This window comes from Talpa europaea (assembly GCF_964194135.1).
Source record: "Talpa europaea genome assembly, chromosome: 2".
In the NCBI taxonomy this organism is placed as follows: Eukaryota; Metazoa; Chordata; class Mammalia; order Eulipotyphla; family Talpidae; genus Talpa; species Talpa europaea.
The window spans coordinates 108,988,413-109,004,484 of record NC_140068.1 but is presented as its reverse complement, the minus strand read 5'-3'; the positions used below and the strand labels follow the sequence as shown (position 1 = coordinate 109,004,484).

At 50.2% G+C, this 16,072-nt stretch overlaps 2 protein-coding genes across 2 annotated transcripts in view; both read left to right on the top strand.

Annotated features, from left to right (window-relative positions):
* Nucleotides 1-16,072, top strand: part of LOC311188229 (HLA class I histocompatibility antigen, alpha chain G-like) — a gene marked incomplete at both ends in the record, with an annotated part of 283,119 nt that overhangs the window by 127,508 nt on the left and 139,539 nt on the right. The gene's annotated exons all lie outside the window — the stretch shown is intronic.
* LOC311167637 (saoe class I histocompatibility antigen, A alpha chain-like) lies at nucleotides 1,406-14,212 on the top strand (the record flags this gene model as incomplete). Its single annotated transcript, XM_084228709.1, has 4 exons — nucleotides 1,406-1,643; nucleotides 1,859-2,134; nucleotides 2,628-2,903; nucleotides 14,013-14,212. 4 exons carry the CDS (start codon nucleotides 1,406-1,408, stop codon nucleotides 14,210-14,212), a joined length of 990 nt encoding a protein of 329 aa, XP_084084835.1.

Sequence of the window (16,072 nt, the reverse complement as noted above, 5' to 3'; positions counted from 1 at the left end):
ATGGGTTGTGGGTTTTTATAAAGCTTGGGCAGAACATCACGCGGAAACGGTACAGCTCCCGTACCCCAGATGAGCATTTGCTTTGCTGAGTTCCACTGAACAGGCGTGGGGTGGGGGTTTGTGAGGGAGGATGTGGTTATCTTGTGTGGCAGAGCCTGGCCTTCCAGCCCCTGGTCATTTTCTACTTCTTTGTGACTTGGGCAAGGAAAAGAATCCCTGAGACGCCATCCCTCATGGGTGGGGAAATGATGGTGGGCCGAGTAATAATGATAAAGTGACTCTGAAAACTAAGAAAGTGTAAAACTGTGCAACAAGACTTTTCCATACACAGGGATTTACAGACCAGTAGAGACAGGCAGAGTTCAAGGTTGAATATAAAAAGCACAGCAGGGAGAGAGAGGTGACATGATCCTTGACTGAGGGTGGGGGCAGAGGACCCAAAGTATGAGAAGGGGACACTTCATTGTTGATGTTGAAAATGGAGGGCCATTTTCAACAAAAGGCGAAGAATGCTGTAAGAGATGGTCCAGTGATTCTTGCGCCCCCGTTCCTTCCCTGCATCCCTATCTCCCTCTGCCCACCCTCACTTCCACCCCCATGAGTTTTCCAGGAGAGTCCAGGGGCAGGAACATGGAGGGGGGCAGGGGGGGAAGACTGGGCTTCCAGTTCAGGTCAGTGAGTTATTCTGGAAGGGGCAGTGGAGGAAAAAGGGGCTGACACAGCCTGTGGGGCCTTTCCTCAGAGAGCCCCTGGGCCAGGACTCAGGGAGACGCGTGACAAAGAGCTGCCCTGGCTGGAGGACAGTGTTCAGGGCAAAGCCCCGGGTCGCCAGGTGGACTCTCAGGGTGGCTGGGACACAGACTCATTGTTGGGGAGAACCCATCTTCTCGGGGAGTCTCACTTTTATTCTCACAGGCTGAAAGGTTCTTCTGTGCAGACACTGATTACAAAGTCCCAGTTCTCATTCCCATTTACTGCACGTTTTCAGAGACCTCAATAAGTGTCACGTGGCTCTCATTTACAATATTTTCCTGGTAATGGGGCCCCGAAGCCTCCTCCTGTTGCTCTCCTGCGTCCTTGTCCTGCCCGTGGCCTCCAACTGTGAGTGTGAAATGGGAGGAAACCTGCCTCTGGGGGGGAAGAACGAGGGCACCGCCTGGGCGCTTTCCCCCTCGACTGGGGCTCCAAGCCCTTGCCCCTCCACATCCTGCCCTCCCCACCCAATGCACCCCCTTCTCTTCCAACCTTCCCGGATCGCTTCTCACCCCTTTCACGACTCAGCGGACCCCTCCCGGGTCCTGTCCCATCACCTAAGACTCTGGTACCGACTTCGCGGGGAGGAGGCTCAGCCCGGGTCTCCCTCCCGCCCCCAGGCTCCCACTCCCTGAGGTATTTCTACACCGCGATGTCCCGGCCCGGCCTCGCGGAGCCCCGCTTCATCGCCGTGGGCTACGTGGACGACACGCAGTTTGTGCGGTTCGACGGTGACGCGGCGGCGCGGAGGGAGGAGCCGCGGGCGCCCTGGGTGGAGCGGCTGGGCCCGGAGTACCTGGACAGGAACACCAGGACCTACAAGGACATCGCACAGGCTCTTCGCGTGGGTCTGGACACCCTGCGCGGCTACTACAACCAGAGCGCGGCGGGTGAGCTCCGCGGGCCGGGCCGGGTCCAGTTCCCCGGTCCCCGAAGGGGGTCAGCGTCTCCCCAAGGCCGCCCACAGGCCCCGCCGGCGAGGAAGCCTCCCGGGGACCGGCCCCATGTTCCTTCCAGCTGAGGGGGAGACCTGCCCACGGGGCTCTCCCGGGAGGGGCGCGGGCGGGGCTGGTCTTGGGGCGGGGCTGACCCGGGGCTGGGACAGGGTCTCACACCTTCCAGTGGCTGTCTGGCTGCGACGTGGGGCCAGAGGGGCGCCTCCTCGGTGGGTATGATCAACTTGCCTATGAGGGCACCGATTACCTGGCCCTGAACGGGGACCTGCGCTCCTGGTCCGCGGCGGACACGGCCGCTCAGATCACCCGGCGCAAGTGGGAGGCGGCGGGATACAGGGAGCACCTGAGGAACTACCTGGAGGACACGTGCGTGGAGTCCCTGCACAGATACCTGGAGAAGGGGAAGGAGACGCTGCAGCGCGTGGGTATGAGGGCTACGGGGTAGTGTTCAAATTGGGTCCTGAAGATGAACTTGCCCAGAGGCCCCACCTTCCTCTCTGGACACAGAAGGGACCCAGTCTCTGGATGGAGGGGGAAGCCATCCTGAAATAATTGACCCCTGGTTCCCTTTGCCTCTGGCAGCAGCTCACGGAGCCCTGGGAACTTTCTCTCTCAGGCCTTGTTCTCTGCCCCATGTTTTTGGGGCCTGAATCCAGCTTTTCTGAGTCACTGGCCTCATGCTAGGTCAGGACCAGAAATCCCTTTTCTCCTCCTCAGAGACCTGGCCTCCTGCCCTGGACTGTCTCATTCTAACTCTAGAAATTTCCAAATAGGAATTATTCCTGATACCTGTGTCCAGGCTGGATCTGGGTTTTGTGCTCCCTTCCCTCCTCCTGCTTCCCTGTCCATTCTTATGAGTGCTACTTCAGTGACCTGAAACATGTATAAAGTTTCTGCTTTTCTGAATCTTCTCCTCAGAACCCCCAAAGACACAGGTGACCCACCACCCCACCTCTGAACATGAGGTCACCCTGAGGTGCTGGGCCCTGGGCTTCTACCCTGCGGACATCACCCTGACCTGGCAGCGAGATGGGGAGAACCTGACCCAGGACCCAGAGTGGGTGGATATCCGGCCTGGGGGCGATGGAACCTTCCAGAAGTGGGCGGCTGTGGTGGTGCTTTCTGGAGAGGAGCAGAGATACACATGCCACGTGCAGCATGAGGGGCTGCTGGAGTCCCGAGTCCTGAGATGGGGTAAGGAGGGGGGTTGTGGGCACAGATGCTCTGCCCAGGGGCATCAGGAGCCCTTCTGGAGACCTTTAGAAGGTCAGCATGGAGGCCTGGGGCTCAGGGTCTCACCTTCCCTTCCCTTCCAGTGCCCCCTCCTCAGTCCTCCATCCCCACTGGGGGCATCATTGCTGGTCTGGTTCTCCTTGTTGCTGTGCTCGCTGGAGCTGCGGTGGCTGCAGCTGTGATGTGGAGGAAGAAGCGCCCAGGTAGGGAAGGGAGTGGGAGATGAGTTTTCTTGTCCTGTTGTGGGGTTTCAAGCCCAGGTAGTAGTTTGTCTTGCCTGGTCAAGGGAAGTACTGTCCACCCATACATGCTTGCCCAGTCTGGGGCTCTATTTGCTAATACTTACTCCTCATTAAAGCAAAAGGGAAAATGGAGGACAAATTTATTCCTTAGTGAATCTGCTGATGTGGACCTTCTTTCCAGGAGTCACAGGACAGATGATCCCCGCTGAGGACAGACTCCAAGAGGGGTGTTCGCCCAGTCCCCCTACATGTACTTTCCTTATGTTTCTCATTCCTGCCTGGGTCTGTAGTCACAGTTTAGGAAACTTCCTTGGATTCTGGCGGTAGCTAGTTCCTTTAGAGTCTTATCACTCAGTCTTGTCCCTGAGTCTTAAAGATGTTTTCTTCCTGGGAGGAGGAGGGAGCTGTACTCAAGTTGCAGGTAAATATGGAAGGGAGAAGATCCATTTCTAAGGCCCTTGGGTTGCATAGATGGGAACCCATAAGGGGAAGTCACTGACCTCTCACAAGATGTGTTCTTCCCACAGGGGGAGAAGGAGGGAGTAATACCAGGCTGCAGGTAAATATGGAAGGGAGAAGATCCATCCCTAAGGCCCTTGGGATAATATAGATGGGAACCCATAAGGGGAAGTCACTGACCTATCACAAAATGTTTTCTTCCCACAGGTGGAGAAGGAGAGAGTTATACCAGGCAGCAGGTAAATATGGAAGGGAGAAGATCCATCCCTAAGGTCCTTGGGATGGTATAGATGGAAACCCATAAGGGGAAGTCACTGACCTCTCACAAAATGTTTTCTTCCCACAGGTGGAGAAGAACGGAGCATTACCAAGCTCAGGTAAATATAGAAGGGATGAGGTGCACCCCTAACAACCTTGGGATAGTAGAGATGGAAACCCAGAAGGGGAAGTCACTGACCTCTCAGAGGATGTTTTCTTTCCACAGGTGGAGAAAGAGGGAGCTATACCAGGCTGCAGGTAAATATGGAAGGAAGAAGATCCATCCCTAAGGCCCTTGAGATAGTATAGATGGGAACCGATAAGGGAAGTCACTGATCTCTCATAGGATATTTTCTTCCCACAGGTGGAGAAGGAAAGAGCTATACCAGGCTGCAGGTAAATATGGAAGGGCGAATATCCATCCCTAAGGCCCTTGGGAGAGTATAGATGGAAACCCATAAGGGGAAGTCACTGATCTCTCACAAGATGTTTTCTTCCCACAGGTGGAGAAGGACGGAACTATACCATCCTTCTGGAGGTAAATATGGAAGGGAGAAGATCCATGCATAAGGCCCTTGAGATAGTTTAAATGGGAACCCATAAGGGGAAGTCACTGATCTCTCAGAGGATGTTTTCTTCCCACAGATGGAGAAGGAGGGCGCTATACCAGGCTGCAGGTAAATAAGGAAGGGAAAAGATCCATCCCAAGGCCCTTGGGATAGCACAGATAGAACCCATAAGGTGTTCACATACCCAATTCCTCTCCTTTCATCTCTCATGCCTCTGACTTTGTTCTGTTTTGTTCTCCCCCAGGCAGAGATGTGCCCAGGCTGTGATGTGATTCTCATATGCCCTAATGGTAACATCCTGGAGACCTGTGGCAGGAGGAGCTGGGGCAGCTATGACAGTACTTGGTTGTGGGGATGCTTTGAGAGGGACATTTTGAGCATGTGTTGGGCTGTTCAGAATGTCACCATTTATGTGACTAATTTGAAATTGTTTATGATTATTTATTTTCACAGAGTGAAACAGCTGCCTTGTGTGGACTAAGTAATGAAACATTTATTATGACCTACTTTATGACTTCTAAGATCATGTGTATTCACTTTTTTGCAAAGAGCACTTTGAAGCAGGAAGTTTCCCAAGGCTGCTGCCTGGGCGAGGCTACTGCTTTGATTCTGCTGCTTGCTGAAGCTGAGAAGTTGCTGGGTGTACTGCACTGCTCTACCGCGGTGGTAGCCATGATTACCTTGAATCCCCTTCCAAACAATAAAGAATGCTTGTGCTATGATGGATGGGATGGCGAGTTTCCTCATACAAACTGCCATTTTTGTTCTTGTGCGCTCAGTGTTTTGGGGAGCGATCCCACTGAGTCTGCCAGTGTGGAATTCAATGTCTCTCTCTCCACCTCTCTTAGTGCCTCTGATATTTCTGGGAAATTGCTGTAACAACTTGACTGTGTCTGTTTTCATATTAGATAATGTGAGGAGGTGGGGAGACTGGCCCAGCTCTGCCCTCCTAGACCCTCTGCACCTCTGGCCTAGACTCCAGCTCTTGTATGTATAATTACATAAAATATATCTTTAAAAAAATGTTTTGGAGAATTCACTAATGAAGCCTCTGGTCCTGGACTTTTGTGTTTTTGGAGGCTTTCAAGTTACTATCTCAATTTTCTTACGGGGTCCAACCTGGTGGCGCAAGGGGTTAAGCACAGCACTGTGAAGATACTGCAGTCTCTGTGGCACGAGTTTGATCCCATGCTACCTGCATGGGGCAGCAGACCTCTCCTGTGTCACCTGCTGCTCCCCTCAGCAGTATATTTCAGTCAATCTGCCTGTTCTGTTCCCCACTCTGTCTCTGGTGAATCTTCGCACACACCCCCTCCCCACCCTGCACCTTTGGCCTGCCCCAGTTCTTGTATACATAAATAAATAAAGCTTTAAAAAATTTTTTCTTACAGTCCGTTCAGATTTTCTATTTTTTCCAAATTCAGTATTGGACATTAAATATTTCAATTTGTCCTTTTCTTTTGGATTGTTCAATTTGTGACCAAGTAAGTGTTCATTATATTCTTTTGTGGTCCCTTATATTTCTGTAGTATCTTGCAAAATCACTTTCATTTTCTTTTTTTTTAAAGATTTATTTTTTTATTTATACAAGCACTGGGTACAGTCAGAAGCACGGGAGGGTGAGAGAATTCACCAGAGCTACAGCGGAGAGCAGAACAGGCAGACTGACGAAGTACACTGCTGAGGGGAGCAGCAGGCAGCAGTACTCTGCTGAAGGGAGCAGCGGGCGTCAGGAAAGGTCTGTGCGCCATGTGAAACCCTCACCCAGTGGGCATCGAACCGGTGCTGCAGAGGCTGTGGGGTGCAGAAGCTGCTGGCAGCTTCTCAACCCAGCGCTCAACCACTGCACCACCGGGGAGGCCACACTTTCATTTCTGATTTTGTGTTTTCTCTCTCTTCTTTGCGAGACTAAAAGTTTATTGATTTTTATTAATCTTTTCAAAGAACCATGTCTTGGTTTCATTGATGTTTCGAATTCTCTTTTTGATTTCTATTTCATTTATTTCCCTTCTACTTTTATTCCTTCTCTCCTTCTAATGTTTTCTTTATCTTATTTTTTTTTCTAGTTCCTTTAGATATAACCTTAGATTTTTGGATGATTCTTCATGTCTCCTGAAACAGGCCTGTGTTACTATTAACCTCCCTCTTAGTGCTGCCTTTGCTGCATCCCTTTAGTTATGATGAGTTGTGTCTTCATTTTCATTTGTCCTCAGGTAATTTTTGATTTCCTCATTAACCTAATTGTTTGGTAGCATGAGGTTTCTCTTCCTCTAATGTGTAGCTCTCTCTATTTCTTCTTTTGGTTGTTTTCTAGTTTCATTCCATTGTTATCTGAAACGATATTTGATAAGATTTCAATTTCAGCCTTCATTAATTTATGAAGACTTGTGTCTCAGCATGTGGTCTATGAGTGAGAAAGGTCTGTGAACACCTTGAATGAATGTGTATTCTGTTGCTTTTGGGTTTTATGCTCTGTGAATATCTATTAAGTAAATCTCATCTAATTTCTCATTTAAGGTCGTTTCCTTGTTGATTTTCTTTTTGGATGACTGTCCATTTAGAAAGTGAAGCGTTAAATTCCCAAATTAATATTGTGTTGTTCTCAGTAGATATTTACACCTGTAAATATCTGATATCTGCCCTATATACTTTGGTAAGTACATTGGGTTCACACATCACATATTAACAAGTGGTGTATCTTCCTATTGTGTTGATCCTTTTTTCATTTTCATCTTTTTCAAATATGATATCCATCTTTGTTTCTGGTGAACTTTTTTGGTCAGAAGTTTATTTTATCTGATACAAGTATAGTTGTTCCTGTCTTTTTAAATTTTCCATTCACTTGGAGTACCATTGTCCATCCTTTCATTTTTAGTCTATATTTGTCTTTATAGCTTTAGTGAGTCTCTTGTAATTGGCATATAGTTGAGTTTTGCTTTTTAATATAGACTGACTTTCATATAGCCTTTTTATTGGTTGGTTTAGTCTGTTTACATTTAGAGCAATTATTGATATAGGTGGGCTTCCTACTGCTTTTTTGTCTTTTGTTTTCTCATTCTGTCTATTCATTTATTCCCTCGTTCAATTTTTTTTGTGGACTTTCTTGTTTTTTCCATTTATATAGAAGAGGTCTTTCCAATATTTCTTGTAAGGTATATCTAGAAGTGGTGAACTCCTTCAACTTTTGTTTGTCTCAGAAAACCTTTATTCCTCATCTTGGAAAGAGGGTTTAGCAGGACATAGTATTGGTTGGTAATTTTACCTTTAAATATTTTGAATATGGCATTCCTTTCTCTCTGGCCTGGAAAATTTATGCTGAAAATTCTGATAATAACCTGAAGGCAGAGATTTATAAATCACTTTTCCTCCCCCAGGCACCTTTCATATTTATTTATTTTTTATTTTAAAGATTTATTTATGCATACAAGAGCTGGGGTACAGGCCAGAGGTGCGGGGTGTGAGAGGATTCACCAGAGACAAAGTGGGGAACAGAAAGGCAGATGGACTGAAGTACACTGCTGAGGGGAGCAGCGGGCGAGACAGGAGAGGTCTGCTTCACCATGTGGGTATCTCCCTGGCTGGCCGGGGATCGAACTTGGGCTGCAGAGGCTGTAGATAACTTCATAGCTTGCGTCTTACCCTCTTGTGCCACCAGGGAGGCCCTCATATTTATTTTTTATCTTGGCTTTTCATAGTTTTATGTCTTGGTGTTAGTCTCTGCATAACTAAGTGTTCTGTTTGCTAAAGAGAGATTCTTTAGAGGTGTCCCAATTCACATTCATAGCTGTTCCTATTGGGAGTGAATTATGAAATATCCTTTTTCACCATCTTGGTGATGTCTTCTAAACTTTAAATGTTTTAATGCAATTCACCATTTTTTAAAGTATAAAAAAGAATGGAGATCTTAGAAGCTGAAGTTAGGACTACATATGAAATTTAGCACTCCTTCTCATCCACATTTCTTCAATTTTTTGTGCCTTTTTTTTAAAAGATTTATTTATTTATTTATTTATGCAAGAACTGGGGTACAGTCCAGATGCGCAGGAGGGTGAGAGGATTCACCAGACAGAGTGGAGAACAGAACAGGTAGACTGATGAAATACACTGCTGAGGGGAGCAGTGGGCGAGACAGGAGAGGTCTGCTGCGCCATGTGGGACCCTCGCCGGCCAGCTGGGATCGAACTGGCACTGCAGGGGCTGTGGACAGCTTCAAGCACAGTGCTCAACCGCCTGCACCACCAGGGGAGGCCCAGTTTTTTCCACTTTTAAGGACCTATGAGCTTAGAGTAGTACCCATCTCCTGCTCTTCTTGCCCCCAACAATCAGAATAATTTCCTTAATCACATGTGCTGTCCTTATTACTATGCTTGGCCACATAGTCACAGGTGCTTAAACGTATTTGTGGTGTCATTATTCTCCTGCCAGCTCATACATGGTGATTGAATGATGAAGTTTACTGTTAATCTAATTAACAGTAGAGGCACGGCTTCCGCTGCCTAGGCCTCTGCCACTGCATGGACAGGCTCACTCCTGTCAGGCATTGGAGGTTGCTGGCTTCAGGATGGGCCAGTGCCCCTTTCTGCTTCTGGCTACTCTTGCCCGTTCCATGGCCCTAGGCACTGGTGAGTGGGCTTCATTGGTCCTGGTGGGCAGGAGTTTGGGCCTTTTCCAAGGTCTGGCAGGGGTCCCCCCAAGTGCCTTGGGGAAACTGTCAAGAGGGGTATGGTCTTTGGGGGGTTCTGGAGGAGGAATATGGGGCTGGACTTGGCTGGTTGCACACCCCTCCTGATATATTGATATATTGGTTTTATTTTTATTTATTTATTTATTTTTATTGATATACTGATTTTATTTAAGCAGCAAAGTTGTGCTCTGCTCTCCACCTTTGCTTTAACAGCCTCTTAGTCCTTTTCTGGTCTTGCCTGTGTACCCCTCCTACTCCATGGCTCATGCCCCCCTCCCCATTTCGGGTCTCACCTGCTTCCCCCATCCCTGCTACTCTCACCCTTCCTGCTACCCTCCCCTTCTCTGCAGAGAAGATTAGCAGGGCCCCTGTTCAGGGCGACACTTAGATCTGTGGTGTGTTCCATATTAAAAGCAAACAAACATTGTTATTAAGAGAGCTTGAAAAAAATTAGAAATAATTTTCCATCCCATTATCCCATTTCTCTGTCTTGGATTGATTGTTAACCATTATTTTCTGAAAGAGAACTTTTAGGCGTGGAAGATATAATCAGATAAAAGAAACATTTGACTTACAAAATCCTGAAACCATATTCAATATTAATGTTGATGTTAAACATACACTTGAATTCTTAGATATTCCTGCATTCCAGAGGCAGAGCTTAATTCCCTCCTCTTGAGTATAGACTTCTGAGCATAAGGTTGATGTAATGGTGTTGACTCTGCAGCTGCCATCTGGGTAGCTCTCTCTCAGATTGCTTGCTCTGGGGAAGCCAGTGGCTGGGTCATAAACAGCTCACATGGAAACCTCCGTGTGGCTAGAAATTGAGGTTCCTCCAGTAGCCATATTGTTAGAGGACAGCCCCGATATAAATTGGGTTGCCTGACTGTGGGTCCTCACCTGCACACTTTAAAGGGACTTATTAATACTCCACTGCAGGCACACACAAAAGGTTAATAAAAGGTTTATTTACAAGGGAAAAGGAAATAAGGAAAATGTACAACTCAGGGAGAAAATAGGGAAATAAAGTCTTTAATGCGTCCTACCTGATCCGCCAACTTGGAAACCCAATGGCACATTCAGAGCTGGCCAAGAGCAGAGAGCTGGCAGAGAGCCAAAAGGAGGCCCCCAAGGCCCACGTGTTTTATACCTAACCTAGCTGCTTAACTCCACCCTCAGTTTCCAGCAACCTTCCCTTTGGTGGTGATGGGATTTGCCTTTCCCAATGTCCTGATGGCTTTGGTCTGGGGTGGAGGTGGAGTCCACAAAGCCTGTGTGGAATTAGCTTAGGACATCCTTTTCCCCCTAACAATATGAGTGAGTCATTCTCCCTGCAAATCCTCCAGCCCGAGTCAAGCCTCAGATGATGCAGTGCTGGCTACAACTTGACAGCAATCTTGAAACCCTGAGCCAGAAGCTTCTGATCCCTGACTCGGGGAAACTGTGGGAGATAATACTCCCATTACTGTTTCTAGCTGTTATGTTTTGGGCAAATTGTTATGTTGTGGCACACAATAATACAGTGTCCAAAGAGAGAATGAACTGTTGTACTTCAATTTTGATTTTCTCTATATATTAAACATGTCACTGGGCTTTATGGTTTAAAATTTTCATGGTTAACAGGTTGCATTTTGTTCCTATTTAAGCAATCATCTTACTTCAACTTCAGTTCTCAACTGTGACCCAATTAAACACAAAGGAAGAACCAGGTCATGCTGTGCAGATTCCATGATGGGCCACAATAACCACCCCCCTAGTTATTACTGCTCCCTCTCCCCATAGCTGCTCATTCAAATACTCAGGCAATTGCTGCTGTAAAGGGATTTTGTAAATGTACTTAAGATCTTGAATCGTTGATCTTCAGACAGAAAGAGGACCCCAGTTTTGACGGTCCGAGTCAGGTGAATCTTTGAAGGGACTGAGTTTTCCCTGAGGAAAGGAATTCAAGGGGAGTGGGACTGAGCACTGCGAGGATGCTGAGAATACTTAAGGAATGCCTAGAAAGTACAAGACAGCAGAGCGCTGCCTGTCCATCTTCCAAGCCACACTCTGCGCCTCTAAGGCACTCCAATCTTTGGACAGAATCACGTTGCCGCTAAGTCCCGCTTTTGGTACTTTGTGTCTCAGTTCAAGAACATGAAGTCTTCAGGGAAATTTGTCTACTGTGTGCAGGTGCTCGAGGTACCCCCTCTGTCGGTGAAGATCTTTGGTGTCTAGATGCACTGACTCCCAGGGCAGCACCCACAGTGTGTATCAGACCTGACCACTGGCTGTGCTGTCACCCAGTGCTATAGATGTGGGTGCCCAGCACTGCTTAGGGTCCACTCCATCCACATCATGAGTGAGGATAGCTGTAAACACGTGCCCTAGGCTTGTAGGCAAGCAGTTCCACGATGTCAGGATCAAGTTCTGACGCCCTACCTGGCTCTGTGTCATCAACAAAACCACGCTTGGCCACCAAGGTCCCAATGCCTTCTTTTATTATTTAAATATTTTAAAAAGATTTATTTTTCATTTATTTATGCATACAAGAACAGGGGTGTAGGCCAGAGGTGCATGTGTGTGTGTGAGAGAGAAGATTCACCAGAGACAGAGTAGGGAATAGAACAGGTGCATCTACTGAAGCACACTGCTGAGGGGAGCAGTGGGTGAGACAGGAGAGGTCTGCGGCGCCATGTGGGTAGCTCCCTGGCCAGGGATGGAACTCAGGCCTCAGTGACTGACAATAACTTGACAGCACAGAGACATTTACCCTTGGGCCACCAGGTATCACCTTCTTTTAGATGCAAAGCAGTCCTCATCTTGGCTCTGCCCAAAGTCCTGGGAAACTTGACTGGGATGGGGAGGGGGACCCAAAGTGTGAAAACTGGACACTTCATTGTTGATGTTGAGAAAAGGCAGAGAATGCTCTGAGAGATAGTCCAGTGATGCTTGCTCCCCTTTTCCTTCTCTCCCTCAGTAAGGGCCTCCCTGCTATGCACCCCCTTGCCATACACCCCTGTGAGTTTTCTAGGAGAGTCCAGGGGCAGGGACATGGAGGTTGTGGGGGAAGACAGGGTTTCCAGTTCAGGTCAGTGAGTTATTCTGGAAGGGGCAGTGGAGGAAAAAGGGGTGAACACAGCCTGTGGGGCCTTCCCTCAGAGAGCCCCTGGCCAGGACTCAGGGAGACGCGTGACAAAGAGCTGTCCTGGCTGGAGTACAGTGTACAGGGCAAAGCCCCGGGTCGCCAGGCGGACTCTCAGGGTGGCTGGGACATGGAGATTCAGTGTTGGGGGGAGCCCATCTTCTCGGGGAGTCTCACTTTTCATTCTCACAGGCTGAAAGTTTCTTCCCATCTGCTGCACATTTCTAGACCGGCAAAGCGACACGTGGTTCTCATTTACAAATTTTCTCGGTAATAGGGCCCCGAGGCCTCCTCTTGTTGCTCTCCCTGGTGCTTGTCCTACCCAAGACTTGGGAGGGTGAGTGTGAAATGGGAGAAAACCTGCCTCTGGGGGGGAAGAGCCAGGGGAGCGCTTGGGTGCTTTCCCCCTTGACTGGGGCTCCAGGCCCTTGCCCCTCCACATCCTGCCCTCCCCCCCAACTACCCCCCCTTCTCTTCCAACCTTATGACCTTCCCGGAGGATCTTTTCTCGCCACCCCTTTCATGCCTCCGGGGTCCTGTCCCATCCCCTAGACTCTGGTACGCAAGCGGGGAGGAGGGTCAGCCCGGGTCTCCCTCCCGCCCCCAGGCTCCCACTCCCTGAGGTATTTCTACACCGCGATGTCCCAGCCCGGCCCCGGGGAGCCCCGCTCATCCCCGTGGGCTCCATGGACAACACACAGTTCGGGTGGTTCGTCAGCGACTCCGCAGGCCAGAGGGAGGAGCCGCGGGCGCCCTGGGCGGGGCAGCTGGGCAGAGTACTGGGACAGGAACACCCAGACCAACAAGGGCGCCCTGTGTGGCTACTGTTGTGCCCAACGTTGACCAGTGCAGCCCCCAAGGACACACAGACAGCTGCTGTAAGAATACAAAGGACTTTATTACAGGCTCGAGTCCGGGCTCTCCACACGCACCGCACCGATGTAACGGCGGAGGTCGGGAGCCCTGAACAAAGGGAACCGGAATCTTATATAGGGGTACAAGTAGATTTCTAAAAATTAAATCATGTTGGCAACCATTCATTAGTTACACAGGTGCATCATTCATTGGTTACACAGGTGCATTTCCTAACAACGGTGGGTACACAGTTATTTTATGGCTAGTTTGACCCCATTAGTGGCCTGCATTGCTCGGTTCTATTTTATGGCCAGTTAGACCCATTACTCGGCTCCGCTGTGGCTGGCCGTCTGAGATAAGACAAGAGTGGGGTGAGGGTCATAAACCCTCTTTGGAAAGCAGGCTATTTAGTCTTGAGTAAGCAAAACTTGAAATACTAAGATGGCGGTTATACACAAGATGGAGGAATAGTGGCTAAGTCTCACAGCTACTATAACCAGAGCGCGGCGGGTGAGCTCCGCAGGCCGGGCGGGTCCAGTTCTCCAGTCTCCAAAGGGGCCCCGGGTCTCAGCGTCTCCCCAAGGCCGCCCACAGGTCCCGCCCTCGAGGAAGTCGCGCGGGGACCCCCCCTCCCCCACCCATTTTCCTTCCAGCTGAGGATGGTGATGGCTGCAGCCGTGACCTGCCCGCGGGGCTCTCGGGGGGCGGGGCTAAGTGGGCGGGGCTGACGCGAAGGGGCGGGGACAGGGTCCCAGAGGATGTCTGGCTGCGACGTGGGGCCCGACGGGCGCTTTCTCCGCGGGTACATTCAGTTCTCAGAGGGCGCCAATCACCTGGCCCTGAACGGGGACCTGCGCTCCTGGACCGCGGCGGACACAGCCGCTCAGATCACCCGGCGCAAGTGGGAGGCGGCTGGAGAGGCGGAGCGCCGGAGGCACTACCTGGAGGACACATGCGTGGAGTCCCTGCACAGATACCTGGAGAACGGGAAGGAGACGCTGCGGCGCGTAGGTACGAGGGGCTATTGGGTCCTGAAGATGGACTTGCCCAGAGAGCCCCCCTTCCTCTCTAGACACTGAAGGGATCCAGTCCCTGGATGGAGGGGGAAGCCATCCCTGAAATAATTCATCCCTGCTTCCCTTTACCTCTGGCAGCAGCCCTGGGAGCCCTGGGAACTTTCTCTCAGGCCTTGTTCTCTGCCCCATGTTTTGGGGCCCGAATCCAGATTTTCTGAGTTACTGGCCTCATGGTATGTCAGAACCAGAAATCCCTTGTCTCCCCCTCAGAGACCTGGTCTCCTGCCCTAGACTGTCTCATTCTAAATCTAGAAATTTCCAAATAATAGGAATTATTCCTGATACCTGTGTCCAGGCGGATCTGGGTTTTGTGCTCCCTTCCCTCATCCCACTTCCCTGTCCATTCTTATGAGTGCCACTTCAGTGACCCAAAACATGGATAAAATTCCTGCATTTCTGACCCTTCTCAGATCCCCCAAAGACACAGGTGACCCACCACCCCACCTCTGAACATGAGGTCACCCTGAGGTGCTGGGCCCTGGGCTTCTACCCTGCGGACATCACCCTGACCTGGCAGCGAGATGGGGAGGACCTGACCCAGGAGATGGAGCTGGTGGAGACCAGGCCTGGGGGAGATGGAACCATCCCGAAGTGGGCGGCTGTGGTGGTGCTTTCTAGAGAGGAGCAGAGATACACATGCCATGTGCAGCATGAGGGGCTGTTGGAGCCCCGAGTCCTGATATGGGGTAAGGAGGGGGGTTTTGGGCACAGAGGCTCTGCCCAGAGGCATCAGGAGCCCTTCCGGAGACCTTCAGAGGGTCAGGATGGAGGCCTGGGGTTCAGGATCTGACCTTCCCTTCCCTTCCAGTGCCCCCTCCTCAGTCCTCCATCCCAACTGGGGGCCTCACTGTTGGCCTGGTTCTCCTTGGAGCTGTGCTCTGGAGCTGCGGTGGCTGCAGCTGTGATGTGGAGGAAAAAGCACTCAGGTGGGGAAGGGAGTGGGGGATCTTGTCCACTGGGGGCTTTCAAGTCCCAGGGAGAACTTGCCCTACCTGGGTAATGGGAAGTACCATCCACACACTTGTGTCGCCCAAACTGGAGCTGATCTCTTAACCCTCTTTTGTAAAGCACTTACGAATGTGAATCACAGACTGTTCACCTTGATAATTCTGGTGATGGGCCCTGACTCCCAGCAAATGGCAGAGGGGAAGGTCCCTGCTGAGGACAGACTCCAGGAAGCAGTTGGTCCAGTCCCCCTCATCTCCTTTCTTCATATTTCCTGGTCCTGCCCTGAATTTTCAGTCACAGTTCTGGAAACGTCCCTGTGGTCCAGGACTAGGAGATTCCTTTAGGATTTCATGACCTCACTTCTCCCTGGTCTCATATAATGTTTCTTCCCACAGGTGGACAAAGAGGAAGCTACACTCAGGCTGCAGGTAGGTGTGGATCAGAGGTTTGGTCCCTGAGGCCCTGGGGACAGTGTAGGTGGAGCCCATGGGGGAGTCACCCTCATCAGTCCCTCCTGTGGTCTCTTCTCTCTGTGGCTCTGACCAGGTTCTGTTTTGTTCTCCCCCAGGCAGCGACAGTGCCCAGGGCTCTGATGTGCCTCTCACAGCTGCTAAAGGTGAGACCCTGGAAGTCTGCGGTGGGAGGGGCTGGGACAGAGGATGGGACCAGGTGATGGGGAAGCTGTGAGGGGGACATTCTGACATTGCAGTGGACCATTGAGAATGTCCACACTGATGTGATTCCCTGAGTTTGTTCATGATATTTTCTTTCACAATGTGCTGGGGACTCAGATGAATACTGAATTTTTCTTATCCACACGTCATGACGTTAAGATCCCCTGAAAAGGGCATTGTATTTATCTGTGATCTCACTGGCATAACGTGAGGAGGTGGGGAGATTGGCCCAGCCCTGCCC